Here is an 18,460-nt window from a genome sequence, read left to right as displayed (position 1 = left end):
AATAAATTTATTCAAAGCTTGCTATGTACAGGATAAATAGGAAATAACAGAAGGAAGATACAAACATTAAGAATTAATGCAGGGGCAGCTGGGTAGCCCAGTGGAATGAAAGCCAAACCTAGAGACGGGAGGTCCTAGGTTCAAATCTGACCTCAGACACTTCCTAACTCTATGACCCTGGGCAAGTCACTTAACCCCCATTGCCTAGCCCTTACCAGTCTTCTGTCTTAGAACCAATACATAGTATTGGTTCTAAGGCAGAAGGTAAGGGTTAAAAAAAAAAAAAAAGAATTAATGCTAGTGGGTCAGCTAGGTTGTTCAGTGAATAGAAATTCTGGCCTGGAGATGGGAAGTCCTGGATTCAAATATGACAGACACTTCCTAATTGTGTGACTGACCAAGTCATTTAACTCAAATTGACTCTTCTGCCTTAGAAAAGATATTCAATATCAATTTTAAGACAGAAGGTAAAGGTTAAAAAAATTAATGCTAACCCACAACCTTGGGGGAAAAAGAGACTAGGCAGAGTCTTAAGAAGTACTAAGACTCTTAGAGTAGGACCTTGCTCCTAAGACAGTCCCATTTGATACCTTCTCAATGGAAAGTACTGTGAAAATGTTAGCACTGCAAAGAATCAAAGAGACCTTTTAGTCCAGGAATTCTTAACCTTTTCTACATCATGAATCCTTATGGCAGTGTGGCAAAGCCTTCACAACCCTTCTCAGATAATTCTACCATTAGATGTTTAGAGTTGATTATTCTCAGTAAATTATATTGAAAGTTCTATTTTTTTTTTTAAAAAAAGGAATTGGTACTGAAGAGATTCTAGACAGATGACATCAGAGTAAGCTGAAACAAAGATTGCACTAATATCTGGTCCAGGATCCTTAGTTTTAAAAATGAAAAGAGTGACTCAGATGGGCTTTGTAGACTTAAGGAGGGATGAGAGGTTCTGAGGAACGAATGATGTCTTAGGGAATCTGGAAGGAGGGGATGGAAAGGAAGGAAACATGACTGGGACTTGGGGTATGAGAGAAGAACTAAAAGAAGATGGAGTGAGGTTGAACTGATGGGGTAAAGATTACTAATTTGTAAGGGGGAGCTGGAAGGCTTTGGAATCTTCCCGACCATGTCATCTCTTTATCCTTCCTCTGGAAATAATTCCAGGAATGGAAATAATCTGGTTCAAACAGTAAAAAAGCCCTAGGTAAAATGAGGCTGCAAAGGCTTATTCACTAACTGTTTTATTTGACTATGTCCCATCTCCCCAAATAGACAGTAATCTTGCGTTCAGAGGACTGGTAAATGTATATATCCTCCACAAGGGCTTAGTATGGGACATGTAGTAGTAGGAGCTCCATAAATTCTTGTTGGCTGTTTGCCTGAAGTTAGGTCGTCCCAGAATCATAGAGGTAGAGCAAGTAAGGAATCTCAAAGTCCCTTTAATCCAAACTCCCTCATTTTATAGATAAGAAGAAAACAGAGTCCATGGGAGTTTAAGATGATTTGCCCAAGGTCACTTAGGTAATAAGTGGAATTTGAGGTGGATTTGACTCCAGCTCCAGTGCTCTCTCTGGTAGAAGATAGGTAGCAAAGAGGGAAGAGTTGCACAAATGGGTTTCAGAGCCCAGCATTTCTGTCTGCCCACCCTAGTCTTCACTTTCACAAAGTGAGCCATGTCTACTTAGTAACCGTGTTTTATGGCCTCCAACAGCCTGGAGGTGAAGGAGTGGAACTGAGAAAGGTTGTGAAATCCAAGCTATGGGAAGTATGTATGTGAATTCCCCTTAGGCAGTAAGGGAAGGCTTGCTTGTTTATGCCTGAGCTTATGAGGCATTATTAACCTAGAAGCTCGGATGGGCTAAGAATGTGAGGCTAGGGTCAGGTTAGAGATTGATGAGAATTTCCCCACACCCCACCCACCCCCTTCCCTTGCCAGGTGCTCCCTCTCTCACTGTGAGTGCCTACAATGACAGCAGAGGCAGGCTGGGAGGAATGTAGGCGCCCACGTGTGCACATAAAGGGGTAGGTGTCCCAGGCTTACTCTCAGGGAGCTTAAGGGAGGCATCTGGCTGGTCCAGGGTGAGCCACAACACAGCATGGGAGGAGAAGGGAGAGGGAGGGAAAGGTGAGATGCGTCAATGGGGGAGCCCTTTAGACTAGGAAATACAAGCTTAGGATCAGAGGTTTGTCTGGTGGGTTTGTTTGTGAGGGTTTCTGTGTCTTTGGCCAGCCCATCTGCACTCCAAGCAGAATCTAAAATGGTGTATCTAATTGGGAAGTCATAAAAGACTCATGAAATGAATCCCAATTGCTTTGAAACAATAAAATACACAATGCGGTAGTTCTGTGGGAATTATCGGTCGTTGTTAGACTATGGAAAACCCTTTGAACTTCTTTAAAATATCTGATTCTTGACTATAGACTATATTGTTATCAAATGTAATATTGTCAACATTCAATTTTCTCCGAGTACCTTTCTCAGAGGAGAGGTAGAAAGCAGAAGGGTTTTATACTCCCTAGAAAAGAGTCCATTCCCCCTACCCAGCCCCATCTGAGAGTCTTAAGTGTTTCTCCAAGGATAGAGTATGTAGGCATCTCTTCCTTAAAGGCCTATATTTTAAATATTTTATATTTCTGTAAAGGTCAAAATTTCAAAAGATAATACAACATTCAGTGATCTTCTCTATATCCTCAAGGTTACATGTCTTAGAATATTTTTTGTTTTTCTTTTTAAAAACTCTTCCCACAGGGTAGCTGGGTGGATTAGTGGATTGAAAATCAGACCCAGAGATGGGAGGTCCTGGGTTCGAATATGACCTCAGACATTTCCTAGCTTGTGTGACCCTGGGCAAGTCACTTAACCCCCATTGCCTAGTCCTTACCTCTCTTCTGCCTTAGAACCAATACCCAGTATTGATTCTAAGACAGAAGGTAAGCGCTTAAATAGACAAACAAATAAATAAATAAAAACCCTTCCCTTCCCTCTTAGAATCAATACTGAATATTGGTTCCAAGGCTGAAGAGTGCTGAGGGCTAGACAGTGGGGATTAGGTGACTTGCCTAAGGTCACACAACTAGGAAATGTCGGAGGCCATATTTGAACTGAGGACCTCCAATCTCTAGGCCTGGTTCTCAAACCACTGAGCCAGCTAGCTGCCCCCCTCTTTACCCCAAGATGGTTTTTTCAGGAGCACCCATTATGAAACATTCAGGAATGTTTGTGTTTAATATGAGATTTATAATTAAGAGGCAGAACCAGATCTTGCTTGGCTTTCTCTCCTACTCTCACCTCTCATAGTTTTGGCATTTGGTTAATTTCATTTTGTGACTGAGTTTTTCCTACAGGTCAGAACATGGGTTCTAAAGACCCATGTTGAATTTTGGTGAATCATTAAACACTGGTCATAGAGAGAAAGCAGATATATCTTCCAATCACACATTCTTGGTTTTTTTACCCCAGAAGAAATACCTTGGGCTGTAGAAGCACCCAGAATTTCCTAGGGGGAGGGACAAGAGGGGTTAGATGGGTCTATAGGAGCACTTGCTCTATCAGGAAATTTTTTCTAAAAATCATTGTTCAACTTCAGATTTTGCTTTCCATCCTAGTTTTCCTAATGATATGTTTGCCACACTGAATAATTCATCTCCCTCTTGGCATTTGTGCCATTTGAGATTCTTATTGTCAAGATTTCTTCTAAGCAGTACAATTTACTCCTTTAATCTTTCCCTATAAAAGAGCTTTTCATGCTCCCCTGGGTTTATCTTCAACTTAATGGTAGAAGGAGCCTCAGCTCCCTAGTGTCCTCACTCATATCACATAGTAACAGTCTCTTAGCTGGAAGAAGAACTCTTGCTTCCTTTATTTTTCTTGTTTATGTTTTCCAAAAAGTGTTGTCATTCATTCATTCAACAAACTATTACTGAGTGCCTACTACTAAGCTAAACTCTTGGGAATGCAAAGACAAAATGGAAGAATCCTCCCTTCCTTGAAGGTACTTACATTCTACTGGAAGAACGCAAAATGGACATGATATTTTGAGGGAGGAAAGAACTCTTAACAACTAAGAGAATAAAAGAAATTCTTCCCATGAAAAGTGAGTTGAGACTTAAAGGAATTTATGACTCAGTCCACACTCTCCTTTACTGTCTAAATTGCCATGCCCCAATTTACTCTACTTTTGTATTATTGCATTGCTTATAGATGATTAAAAAGAAAGTCTTAGGCTCATAGGTGTAGAACTGGAAGGGACCTTCAAGACCATCAGGTCCAACCTCTTCATTTTTCATGTGGTTAAGTGACTTTCCAGTGTCACACACTTGAGGTTGGAATTTGATTCCAAGTCTTCTTGACTCCAGTTGCATCATCCTATCCACTGAGGCAGAGCTAGGTGGCACAATGTATGGAGCTCCAGCTTCAGTCAGGAAGTCCTGCATTCAAAAATAGCCTCAGATGCTTATTAGCTATATGGCACTGTCTTAGTTGCCTCAGCTATAAAGTGAGGATAATAACAGCACCTATCTTGAAGGGCTTTTGTAAAGATCAAATGAGATAATAATATTTGTAAAGCACCTAGTGTAGTGCCTGACACATAACAGACACCATATGAATGCTTATTCTTTTCCTGCTACAGTATGATGTCTCTTATCCAATGTGATAATAAATGTAATTTTTTTATGCCTTCACACCCTAGAATTTCAACTGGGATGAGTGCAAGTTTGAATTAACTTCTCAAAATTGGTGGGGTGTCCTCTTTTATTAAAAAAAAAATCTTTTCCTGAGTTTTGGATTATCAGAAACTTTCCTTCAGTTATTTTAACTTCTCAGTTGTCTGGCAACAGGAGTTTGGCACAGTATGAATCTCAGACTCCAATTTGTGTTGAAGAGTTCTGCCTTCTTTTGTGCTTTTCCATAAGGAAGGAAGAACATTCCATGCCCCAATGCTTCATTGCATGGACAGCTTTCCTGCTTCCTGCAGGCTGAGGACTGGGGAATAACCACAGCCAAGAGACCAGTCAGTGTCTTTGCATTTGTATTTAGTCTAGATCAGTGATGGGCAAACTACTCTGGCCCATGGGCTACATGTGGTCCCCTGAAATGTTCTATCTGGCTGCAGGACATTATTCCTAATCTGACAAATACAATGAGTAGGATACAATACAATGAAACTTCGGAAGAGTTGCCTTAGAAACAGACTGACAGATGAGCATTTCCTATCCTTTGGCCCCCTCTTTAAAAAGTTTGCCCATTACTGGTATAGAGACGGTTAGGGTTATGAGCAATGAGGGATTTCTGGTTTTGTTTTTTATAGGTTGTTTATTTTATCTTATTCTCATAGCATATCAGTAGTTTGGGATTCTGCCTGAGACAAAGCAAAAAAATAAAATAAAATACCTCAACCTTAATTGATTAATAATTAGCTTATATGGCTACTGGAAACATGGGATGTCTCAGCTCAGCAATGAGATTGTCTGGCTCACTGTTGATTAGCACTATCTTCTTCTGCTGCTCTTACCTCAGAAACCCTGTCCCAGTCAAATCTTGAGAGAAAATGCAATTCTAACCAGGTCATTAATAGACAGTGCTAACAGTTTTCTCCATCACCTTATGATTATCATCAGCTTTCTCACCCAGTTAGACCCAGCACCCTCTAGCAGCCCTATAGTGTGTCTTCCAGGAAGGAACAAATGAGTGCATCTGACTACCAGAAACAGATCATGTAAAATGAACTGAATGACTTGGGAATGTCATGGGTTTTTTAAAAAATTATATATATTATACATATATATATATATATATAAACAATAGAGGACCATGATAAAATACACAAACACATATGCATACAGATACTCACAAAATACATGCATACACACATGCATACATGAAAACCTAAAGGAATTATTATTAGAAAAAGTATCAATCTTTATTCCAAGAGGGTAGATGTGGAATCAAAACCAGGTGATATGAGCTAAAGGTTAAAGGAAAGCAGTCTAGTCATAGAATCTCAGAGTTGGAAGGGATCACAGAGGCCATCTAGTTCAACCTATAGATGAAAAAAAAAAAAAAACCTACAACATCCCTAGCAAGTAGTCATCCAAAAACGGAACACACCACCCCTTCCACTCCCAGACAGCCCTAATTTTTTTAAAGCCTTTACCATCTGTCTTAGAATCAATATAAGTATTGATTCCAAGGTAGTAGAGAGCCAGGCAATTGGGGTTAAGTGAATACACAAGATCACACAGCTAGAAAGTGTCTGAAGCCAGATTTGTACCCAGGTCCTCTCATCTCTAGGTCTGGCTCTCTATTTACCAAGCCACCTAGCCACCACATAGTCCTCATTTTAAGTTTTTCCAACCTAGATCTATTTCTTTGTAATTTCTACCCCTTGTCCCTAGTTCTTTCTGCCAGAGCCAAACAGAACAAGTTTAATTCCTTTGCCATGTGATAACCCTTTATAGACTTGAAGACATTATTCTTCCTCAGTTGTCTCTTTTCCGGACCAATTATCCCCAGTTCTTCCAGTGCTCTTCAAACTAATGGTATGTTTGGAGTCCCTTCTCCATCTTAATACCCTTTTCTTTTTTTTCTTTTTTTCTTTTTCTTTTTTTTTTTTCTTAAACCCTTACCTTCCATCTTGGAGTCAATACTGTATATTGGCTCCAAGGCAGAAGAGTAGTAAGGGTAGGCAATGGGGGTCAAGTGACTTGCCCAGGGTCACACAGCTAGGAAGTGTCTGAGGCCGGATTTGAACCTAGGACCTCCCGTCTCTAGGCCTGACTCTCAATCCACTGAGCTACCTAGCTGCCCCTTAATACCCTTTTCTTGTCATTATCCTTCTAATAATGTAGCACCTAATAAATGTAGAATTTAACACAGTCCTTTCATTGAGATTTGAATACAGTATAACATGACTACTCTTTCCCTCAAACTGGATGTTATAGATCACATTATCTGTTTTTGACCATTAAGTCACAGTGCTGAATCATTGGGTTTGTAGTCTATCGAAACCCCAAGAAATGTTGTATAGCCAGTTGGCTCCTTCATTATGTTCTTATGCGGTTAATTTTTTAAACTTGTATTTTATTTTGCTCTTAGTCCTATTAAATTTCATCATATTTGAGATTTGGCCCATTGTCTTGGGATGTCAAGATCTTTTGGTCCATAGGATTATCTAAGGGGTTGGCTGTCCCTCCCAGGAAATAAGCGAGCATATCATCCATGAAGCAGAAAAGAGTTGACCAGCATACACAGAGATATTGACCTATTAATGACTACCTTTTGGATCTAACTATTGCTGAACCAAAGCCATCTAATTATACAATTCTCTAACCCATGTCTCCCCATATCTTCCATAGCGATACTATAAAAAGACTGTCAATTGTTTTTTAAAGTGAAATCTTTGAATTGTATGCCTATGTCATTCCCCTGATCTACCAGTTTAATCCTATCAAAAAGGAAATGAGATTAGTACAGTGTATCTCTATGAAGACTTCATGCTAGATTTTAGTGATTACTGCTTCCTTTATAAATTTGTCCCAATATTTTGCTTGGAATTAAAGGCAAACTAACTTTTCCATAATTTGAAAACTTCACCTTTATTTCTACTTTAAAATCAGAATATCATTTACTCCTTTTTGATTTTCCTACATTTTTTTCAAAGATCATAGACATCTATTATTTTTCTTGGTGCCCAGGGATGTAGCTCTTAGGGTCATAAATCAAGCTAGAAGGGACCAAAGAGTCAATCTGGCCTACCCCTTCATTTTACAGATGAGAAAATTGAGGCCAAGAGAGTTTTACTAGGTTAGGATTAGTTACTGCATCATAGATTCAGAGCTAGGAGGGATCTAAAAGACCATCAATTTCAGCCCACTCATTTTACAGGCAAAGCAACTAAGGCCTGCTTGGGGGGGGTGGGGGCGGTTTGAAGAGGGGATGGGAATTAAGTGAGTTGGCTAAAGTCATGAAGGTAGTAAGTGTCAGAGTTAAGATTTAAACTTAAGATTTCTGCCTCTAGAGAGAATTTTTCCCCCATTCAAATATACTACCTCTTAGACTTGGTTTCTTGAAATCAGTGGGGAATAGGTTTTGTTTCAGTTTTCTCAGGGACCTTCTCTTTCATGATCATCTTTTATTCTATCCTTTTCACTCTGAAGACGATTCTCCTTAGCAGAAAAAACAGAAATAAAATAAAAATTAAGTAGGTTTCCCTTTTCTCTCTATTTTCATTAGCATCATTTCATTAACCCAGAATGGTGGTCTTAGCCTTTCCTGATCTACACCCTGTCTCTAAAATGAAATTTTTTCAATCTGGAGGGGATGCTTCTTAGCATTCTTTGATAACCTCTGCTGTTTTCTGAGGTTTTCTGACCATATTCTTACACCATGCCCTTTTTTGTGTATTCCTTTCTTTCACCTTCTCCTTCCTCTCTCTCCCTCCATCTCTGTCAGTCTCTCTCTCTGTCTCCCTCTCCTTCTCTATATAGTTATAATCCAAGTTCTTGAATGAACATATCCACATAAAACTCTTTAAACAACTTCTTTTTCTTCCTCATCATAATTGTTCATATTTATGTTATCAGAATTTCATTCTTTATTGGAATTTTCCTCCCTTTCTGACCCTATAGAAATTTCAGCCATGCCAGCCTGCTCATCCACTCTCTGAATCATTCAAAGTCTGTTCTCCCATAAGATAGGGTGCATTTCAGGCTGTCTGACTTTCTGCTTCTTTTCTAAAACAGAAATAATTTTTCCTCAAGATTCCCATCATTCCTGTTTTATCAACAAGTTTTTCTTTATCACCAGAACCAGATTCAAATTAGCAATTCCATTCATCACCTCTGATACCTTTTGAAGGATGAAGCTTTAATTAAGGGAGATTAAATCGAATACCTGAAATACCACTGTGTTATAAGAAATGATGCACATAATAAATACAGTGAAGCATAGGAAAGCTAATATGAACTGATGCAAAACTAAGTAAGCAGTACCAGAAAAATAATATGTATGTTGACTACAACATCAACAAAAAGAACAATAAGAAAGTGAAAACTATGAGCTCTGAAATTATAATGACTAAATCTGGCTCCAAAGAAGAGAGGCATGAGAAGGTGCTTCTTTCCCTTTTTTGTAGAGATGGGAGACTTGGATTGTAGAACACTATATACTGATGAAATTGGTTGGTGTGCCAGTCACTTTTGCTAAAACTTTTTTTAAAATTCTGATTGCAATAGATGATTTTCTAGGGAGGAAGGATTACTTAAAAGATATAGGTTATGCAGAAACAAAGAATATTAATTTTAAAAATTTAAGTTTACAAAAAAGAGAATAAGGAAGTTCTGAACAGGACACATACCAGCAGTTTTGCTACTATTCAGTTAAATTTAATATGCATTTTTTAAAAAACTAAACTGCATTTTCAGTTTCACATACAATCCTCTTTTCTGTTCTTTGTATAATGTTTGTGTTTCTTGATTTCTTCTATGTATATATTTTATACAAAAATTCATATATATGCATATATAGTGTGTGTATGTGTGTTTGTATGGGTCTGTCTGTATCTTATATATCTGGCATTTAAAGTCCTTGACAATATTGTCCTTTTCTACCTTTCAGTCTTCTCACACTTTTATCCCCTCCATGCCCTCTACAATCCAACTCACTAGCCTGTTTGCTATTCCTTGCACACAACACTCCATCTCTCATCTCCTTTCCTTTGCACTGGTTATCCCCCATGCCTGGAATGATGTCTCTCCCAACCTCTGTCTCTTAGGGTCCCAATATTCTTTAAGACTAAATTCCAGTCCCACTCTCTGCAGAAAAACTTTCCTGGTCTCTCCCTCCCCCTCCCCCCCAACTTCCAAGATTATCTTCCATGTACTCTGAATGTATTTTGTGTGTGACTGGTTATGTTCATGTAGTTTTCCCTCACTAGAATATGAACTCCCTGAAAGCAAGGAGTGTTTTTACCTTCCTTTTTTCCCCCCAGTGCTTCGAACTCTTTTTGTTGTTATTCAGTTATTTCAATTATGTCCAACTCTTTGTGACCCCATTTGAAGTTTTCTTGGCAGATATTGAAGTGGTTTGCCATTGTCTTCTCTAGCTCTTTTTACAGATGAGGAAACTGAGGCAAACAGGGTTAAGCAACTTGTCCAGGGACACATAGATAGTAAGTGTCTGAGGCTGGATCTGCACTCAGGAAGGTGACTCTAGACCCAGTGCTTTATCCACTGTACCACCTAGCTGCTCACTTAGAACAATACCTGGAACATATTTAAACATTTTATAAATACTTTTTCATTAATGTTTGTTTATTAAGTTTATAACAAATATCAAATGCATATGAAAATAAATTCTATCCTTCAAATTAGAAAGAAGATGAAAGTGGGGAATTTTATAACTCAAGAATACAAAGCATTCAAGTCCTGAGAGAATTGGTCTCATAGGGTACTTCTTTGGCAGCTTGATAGCCCAGTGAATAGAGCGCTGAGCCTGGAGCCAGGAAGACCTGAGTTTAAATACAGCCTCAGCCACTTACTGATTATGTGACCCTGGAGAGGTCACTTAAAGTCTGTTTGCCTCAATTTCCTTAACCAGAAAATAGGGATTATAATAACACTTAGCTCCCAGAGTTGTTATAAGGATCAAATGAGGTAATATTTGTAAAGTGCTTAGCATAGCGTTTGGCACATAGTAGGCACTTAACACACAGTCATTTCTTCCCTTTCCTTAATTTCATAAGAAGCTGAAAAAGAACCAGCATAAACATGGGTCAAATTCCCTGGTCCTTGTAAATCTCTGAATTATAAGGGATTGAAGTTAGTGCCTTTAGTAATGTAATTACTGTATCAAGAGGATAATTCCTTAAAAGAAAATGATAGCAAATCTATCTGGCTTCAGGGGTATGTCCAAAGCAATGGACTAGCATGATTTTTCTGGCCTAGCTTTTCTCCTAAATTCTCCTACCAGGCAGCAAGTTTTTCCTCTCCTTGATTATTATTAAATTATTGTTCTTTTTAACCTTGGCAGTCACCTTGGAGAATCCTTGTTCTTACCACTGGCATTGCTTGATCGACATCACTTTTATAGGCACCAGGCAGGGGAGAACAGGTTTCCTCATCTACTACCACCCCAAAGCCTACTGGGCTAGTCCCCAAATGGGCCAGGTCTTTACAGTAAATGTTGAGAAATTAAGCCATTATCTCATTGTGGAAAAGGGTGAACTTCACATTCTCTCCATCTACACCTCATTTCCTGGGCACATGCCCTATGCCTTCTGGGACAGTCCAACTCCAGCTTCAAGATTGTTTCCTATTGTTATCTATTTTCTTATCATTTGTTTTTCTCTTCCTTCCTGTGCCTGATCTTTTTTAGAACTTGAACATCCATTGATGAGTGATTTTTGCAGGTGGAAACTGTTTCTGAAACATTCATTTCTTGGAGCATCAGTGCCACACACCTTGCAGGAACTCATTGGATGATTTTGCATGATTATATGTAAATGCAGTCAAGACTTTAGGAATTGCAATCTCATCTTGGTTTTCAGTGTTGCAAACTGTGTATAATAAGATTCATAGTCTAGCTGCCAGGCTGAAAGACCCAGCTTTTGAGAGCACAGTGTAATGAAAGCAGGATAGAGAGAGAGAGAAAGCCTAAGTCTGGTGGCCAGGGCTTTTACTTTCCCACACGGCATTATGAATTGTCAGTAGATACAGTAACCCAGTGTGGTATGTGTGGTTTTTTTCTTTAAAAGCCATTTTACAGGATCATTGAACAAAAAAGGTGGAGCCATAGCCTTGGCTTGAAATCCTGGTCCTCACTCCCTGCAGTGGGAGAGAGAGCGAGCAAGAGACACACTTAGACAAGTCTCAGGAAGGGAAGGAATTGATGTAAAGTAGCCATTTGTTTTTGGAGGGTGGGGGGTCGGGCAGGGAAGGCAAGCCATCAGAGAAGCTCTGAAAACTTCTTAGAGGAGCTACCCTGGAATCTTGCCCATCCTGCATAACAGCCCCTTGGTTACTACTGTTTGAGTCTGCTTTGCAAGAATTTCCCAATCTTTTTCTTCCTTTTCTCTGGGGTGATACTTAATTCCACAAAGGTGGTTAGATAAAATACTGTGTTAAACCAGTCCAGATATCTCAAGCTTCTCCCTCAAAGCAACACTTCTTCGGAGAGGATGCCAGGAAATTTGGAATGCATTATGTTTTGATTATTGAGACCATCCTCAATAATGAGTGAACTAGGTGCTATACTCTTAACATACCTATCCCTTGGTCTCCATCTTTAAGGAATCCCTAAGTTCTCACAATATTACACAGCACTCGGATGTGATATACACACAGACTGTTGGCATTTTTCAGAATAGATTTTTAGATTTTTTTTTTTCCTTTTTAGTATAGTGATCTGAATGTAATCTAGTGAAAAAAAAAGAAAGGAGAATTTTTTGGTGTTTGAAGAAAATCTGTGAGAAACATTGATTAAAATGCAACATGACGAAGCAGTGGTGTCAGTTGGCTCCTGGGTCATATGTTTGATATCTCTGAAATAGTGGCTAGATTTGATATTAGGAAAAACTGGGTTTGAATCCCACCTCAGTCACTTAGTACCCATGTGACTTCAGGAAGGTCACCTAACTTTTCATTTTTCAGTTGCCACTTCTGCAAGATAGGATAGTAATAGCAGTAGCCTTTATGAAACAAGGTGGTACTGAAGAACAATTGAAATAATATATGTAAAGTGCCTCAAAAACATTGGAGTGGTACATGAATGTCTGTTATTATTTCCATTTCCCATGATGGGAAGGAATTTTAATCTAGGGTCCATGGACCCTCAAGAGAACTCTAAATAAATTTCAGGGGGGGTCTGTGAACTTGGATAGAAATAAAACATTACATCTTAATTTTCATTAACATCTAACTAAAGTTTAGCATTTCTTTCACTTGTTTTACTTATTTTAAATTGTTACCTTCTATCTTAGAATCAATACTATTTATTGGTTCCAAAGCAGAAGAATAGTAAGGGCTAAAAAAATGGGGGTTAAGTGACTTGCCCAGGCTCACACAGCTAGGAAGGGTCTGAAATCAGATTTGAACTCAGGACTTCCCATATCAGGGCCTGACTCTCAATCCACTGAGCTACCCAGCTGCCTCTTTCATTATTTTAAAATATTCTCAGAAAGTTGTAGCAGGGGAATATGGTTCATAGTTATCACCAGACCAACCAAAGGATCTATGAGCCTAACGAAGCCTCTAGATCTTTTCTGAGAATAATGTTTTTAAGTGTGTAGAATTACAAAGGAAACAATTATTGAATTACTATTAGAAAAATATTTTTTTAAAAAAATCAAGTTCACAGACCCTATGTTAAGATTCTTCTGGTTTAGAGAGAAGCTCTTGAGACTGGTGGCTAAGAAATCTGGGTCCTATTTCAGGTCTTTTCTTTTCCTCCTTGTATTTCTTTGTGCCTCAGTGTATCGCTCTAGAAAAGAGGGTAATAAATCCCCTTCAGTATCTTAGAGAAGAATGACAGAATAGTGTTGAGTGATGGAAACCGCTCAGAAGCTCATTGTGCTTCCTCACTGGGAATTTCAGACATAACTCACATCCTTGTCCTCTTGGCTTTTCTTTGCAGGCTACATTGCCCACAGTTATATGATCAGTAAATGTCTGAGGTCAGATTTAAACTCTGGAAGTATTTCTGACTGCAGACCCAGAGGTCTATCCTCTGCACCACCTAGCTATCCATGGGTGTTGCTACATTAGTCTAATTTGTCTTCTTAACTCTACTCTCTCCCTTCTCCAATCCATCATTCAGATCTCAAGTAATATTATCTTTCTGTTATTATCATTCCTTTATTTAAAATTCTTAATTGGCTCTATATTGCCTCCTCAATACTTCTTTGTCTGGCATTTGAGGCCCTTCATGGTCTCATATTGCTTCCCCTCCATGCAGTTCCCTGACATACTAATCTGTTCTCTGTCTCCTAAACATGCCATCTTCTCTCCTGTCTCTGTGCTTTTCACACATTATTATCCCCTGTGCCTTAAGTGTTTTCCTTCCCTTCTGTGCTTATTAAATTTCTGTTAAATCCTTCTATGAGGGTTAAAGTATAACTATTGACTCAAGACATTAAAGAAAAGGGAGTATGACATATTTATTAAGTACCCACTATGTGCCAGGTCCTGTGGTAAGCACTTTACAAGTATTATAATCTCATTTGATCCTCACAACAACCCTGGGAAGTAGATGCTATCATTCTCTCCATTTTATAGTTATTTTCTCCATTTGAGGAAACTGAGGCAGATGTTCAGTGGTTTGTCTAGAGTCACAGAAATAGGAGATGTCTGAGGCCAGATCTGAATTAGGGTCTTTCTGACTCCAAATCCTGTTCTTTATCCACTGAACCACCTAGCTACCTCTTAGGCAAACAGATCTTAAATAACTTGTTTAAAGTCACATAGCTAGCAAGTGTCTGAGCCAAGATCTGAACTCAGGTCTTCTTGACTCAAAATCCAACACTCCTATCCAGTTGCCTCTATAAACTGTACACAGTGTTATGTGCTAGAGTGACACAGATAAAAATGAAAAGCAGTCACTGCAATCAAGGAGTTTCCATTTAACTGGAGGATATAATCTATAAATGGAAGTAAGAAGCTCATTTCTAGATCATTAGATCAATGACTAGAGGGATGAGGAAAGCTTCCTGTAGGAGGCAGCACCTGAGTTGACCCACAGAACTCTCTAAGGACAGAGATAAGGAGGGAATGTATTCTGGGCAAGGGGCCAGACTCTGCAAAGGCATATCCCTTAATTTCCACATCTCTACTCCACAGCCTGCCTCTATAAGAGATTAATCTTGCTGCTGTGACTTATACTATGGAACAAACATTCTTTCTCCCCAAAATCTCAGCTCTGTCTTCTGAATGATGAGCATAGTACCTCAGGGCCATTGGGCTTCCTTTCTGACTAGAAGACAAAGAGTCATATAGTGTTGAGTGTGAGAACCTCAGAGGGCAAAAAAATAAGGATTGTAGATTTTGAGAGTTGAAAAGGATGTAGAGATTATCTAGTCCAGACTTCTCATTTTATGGATAGGAAACTGAGGACCCAAGAATAGAAATGACTTGCCCAAACTCAGATGGGAATAAGCATCAAAGACAAGCAGGTACTGAGAATGTGGAGCCACTGTGCTCTACTGTCTCTAATTCATCTCCTAAAGCTTTTCATCATGAGGACTTTATTTTATCATTCATTAGTCATTCGTAAGCACCTACTTTGTGCAGGAGCAAAATGGGAATGCAGGTTTTCTGACTCTAAATCTAAAAAACTTTCTGTTGCAATGTTCTGGGTCCAGAAGGTCATGGGCTGATTGGATCTCTTTGTCTTCTCCCCTCCCAGGTATACAAAACCCCTCACCTTTGCCGATTGCATCAGTGATGAGCTTCCACTGGGTTGGGAAGAGGCATACGACCCTCAGGTTGGCGACTACTACATAGATCACAACACCAGTAAGTGCTTGCAAACCTTGGGTCACTGGGTCTTCAGGACAAATCAGAGCAAAGCAATGTTGATTTCAGATTTCTGATATTAATTCATTTAGCAACAAAGTCTTCCAAATCTCTAATTGTGTATCTTTCCCATTCTGCTGATTGGTATTCACTAAATGCAGTGTCCAGACTTGGGCCAAATAATTTTTGGGTCTTTGTCCATCATTGGATTCACTTCACTGAAAAAAACGAGTCAGTTAAGACAAATGGGACTTCTACACCAAGGATTCTTGCAGATTCTACCTCCTTCAACATCTGTTCTTTCTATTCTTCTTTCTATATGGCCATGAGCCTGTTTCAGGCCCTTATTGTCTCTTGCCTGGATTATTGCAATTGCCTTCTAATTGGACTCTGCCTCCAATTTCTAACCTCTCCAATCCATTCTCTTCATAGCTGCCAAACTGGTATTCATTTTCAAGTTTTTTCATTTTTTTAAATAATATTTTTCCCTATTATATATAAAAACAATTTTTAACTTTTTTTTTAAGTTTTGAGTCCCAAATTCTCTCCCTTCTTCTGACTCTTCTTTTCTCTCTGCCCTCTGTCCTCCCTGAGACAGTAAATTATCTAAATAGATTTTACATGTCTAATCATGTAAAATATTTTTTCATATTAATCATTTTGTGGAAGAGAGCTCAAATATAAAAAAGGAAGAAAGAAAATGAAATATAGTATACTTCAGTCTTCATTCAGACTCCATCAGTTCTTTCTTGAAGGGCAGGATGGGCATTTTTCATCATGAGTCTTTGGGATTGTCTTGGATCGCTACATTGTTGATAAACTAGTGTTTGTGATAAGCATGTGTTTGATCATATCATTACCCTGCACAAGAAAGCTCAGTGACTCCCTATTTCCTCTACAATAAAATACAAACTCCTTTATTTGGCAGTTAAAGCCCTTTACTATCTGGCTCCAACTGATTTATCCAGGCTGCTTTCACATTACTCCATTTCACGCACTCTAAAGCCAAATTAACCTACTCATTGTTCCCCATACATGGCATCTCATCACTTGCCTCTGCCTTTCCATACCTATAATCTTCTCTCTCTTTCTTTCTGCATCTTATAATCTGCTATTCCCTTCAAGGCTCAGTCTAAATGTTACCTCCTTCAAGAACCTTTCCAGTTCACCCAATTTTAGTGCAAAAGTTTCTTTGTATTTGTTTTGATATGTATTTTCTATTTAAGCTCCATACATACTATTTTCCCATGTAGAATATAAGCTCCTTGAGGGCAGGAACATTTAATTTTTTTTCAATCCTTGTATCCTCTGTTCCTTAAACATAGTAAATGTTTAATAAAAAAACTGTTTGAGTTGAGTTAAAGTAACTAGATCTAGGTTCAATGCTATGCTCTGTCTATTCAGGAGACTGATGACAGGCCCTCAGTTTGGTATATGAGAGAAAATACCTTGTATGCTGATTTCTGAGATTGCTGTTTCCCCAGGACTCAGCAAGGACAGACTTCTGGCCTCCCTTCTGAAAATGGTTGGTGTTGGCCATTCCAAGACTAGAAAGATAGATTTCTCTGCCGTGCAACTATTTGTTCTTTCTATAGGTTTCTCTCCTACTTTTCTACTTGTCTAGGAAAGAAGCAGCATTGTCTGGTATGTGGAGTGCCCAAATTAGAGTCCCTGAGTTCCGACCTTTATTAACCAACTGTGTGACCCTGTACAAATCACTTAATCTCTCTGGGCCTCAGATTTCTGTAAAATGAGAGTATTAGATATGAATGACTTTAAAGGTTTCTTTCAGATCCAAGATCTATGATCCTATAATGAGGGGTAAGAATAGAGAGGCTGAAAGCTCAGAGATTGGGAGTCTAGACCTAAATGGTAGTTTGATTAGCAGCAGAAATTTTGATAGCCTCAAAATTTAAAAGACTTTCTTAGAGGCTGCTAATGGTATTAATGGGCAGCTAAGTGGTACAGTGCATACAATGCCAGGCCTGGAATCAAAAAGGCTCATCATCCTGAGTTCAAATCTGGCCTAAGATATTTCTTAGTTGTGTAACTCTGGGTAAGTCACTTAACCTTATTGGTCTCAGTTTCCTCATCTGTAAAATAAGCTGGAAAAGGAAATGGCAAACCACTCTAGTATCTTTACCAAGAAAATTCCTAACAGGGTCACAAACAGACAACAACAAAATGATATTAATTGCATTGTTGAATAATAGCAAAGACTTGAATAGTGATTGTGATTGCTTTTTGATTAATGAGAAATAAATATGCCCTTAATTGAGTGTATTTGGGGAATGAGGTTAATGCTTTGATGACTAGATGTGATCCTGAGTTAAATAGGGATGTGCCAAAACCTTAATCAGGGCTTTCCTATCTCTAATTGCTGAAGGTATATCACGCTTATTAAAATCAGAGCACAAAAAGGGAATCCTGAGATGCAGTAAAGAGTATCAGGATAGGACAAGCTTAGCAAGAAGTAGCCTGAGCTTGTTGCTGGAGGTGCCAAGTAGAGGAGAATGTTGACCCAAAAATGTTGTATTATATGAGTGAGGGTGTGGGGTCCTATACAGAAAGTCTTTGCAAACTCTCAGCACAGTTAATGATGTGACAATCCCATTTCCCAAAGTAAGTGGCCCTTTTCAGGAGTGAACTATTGGCTGATAGGATCATAGATTTAGAGCTAGAAGGGACCTTAGCAGTCATTCTCCCCTATTCCCCCCCCCCCCATTTTACAGATGAGGGAACTGAGGCAAGGAGAAGTGAAATGAGTTGCCTTGGGTTATACAGTAAGCAAGTGTCTGAGCCAAGATTTGAACCAAAGTTTTCCTGACTCCCCTAGGTCCAGAGCCCTGTCCGCTATTCCATACTGCTTCAAGGAAGGACTCCACCCTACAGAAAGTGACAATGAAATTAGAGAAATTATAGTCCAGAGCTTGCTGTGTGGAGACACTCT

The 18,460-nt window shown here is 38.9% G+C and overlaps 1 protein-coding gene across 1 annotated transcript in view; it reads left to right on the top strand.

Moving 5' to 3' along the window:
• The window catches only part of WWC1 (WW and C2 domain containing 1), a 158,771-nt gene that overhangs the window by 66,056 nt on the left and 74,255 nt on the right, over positions 1–18,460 (top strand). The window contains exon 2 of the mRNA XM_044664459.1: positions 15,401–15,510. Within this exon, the coding sequence (XP_044520394.1) occupies positions 15,401–15,510 (110 nt within the window). The remainder of the gene's footprint in view (positions 1–15,400; positions 15,511–18,460) is intronic.

Source organism: Gracilinanus agilis, chromosome 2 (genome assembly GCF_016433145.1).
Source record: "Gracilinanus agilis isolate LMUSP501 chromosome 2, AgileGrace, whole genome shotgun sequence".
Classification (NCBI taxonomy): domain Eukaryota; kingdom Metazoa; phylum Chordata; class Mammalia; order Didelphimorphia; family Didelphidae; genus Gracilinanus; species Gracilinanus agilis.
The sequence above is the reverse complement of the archived record's forward strand: the minus strand, read 5'-3'. Positions and strand labels throughout refer to the sequence as shown.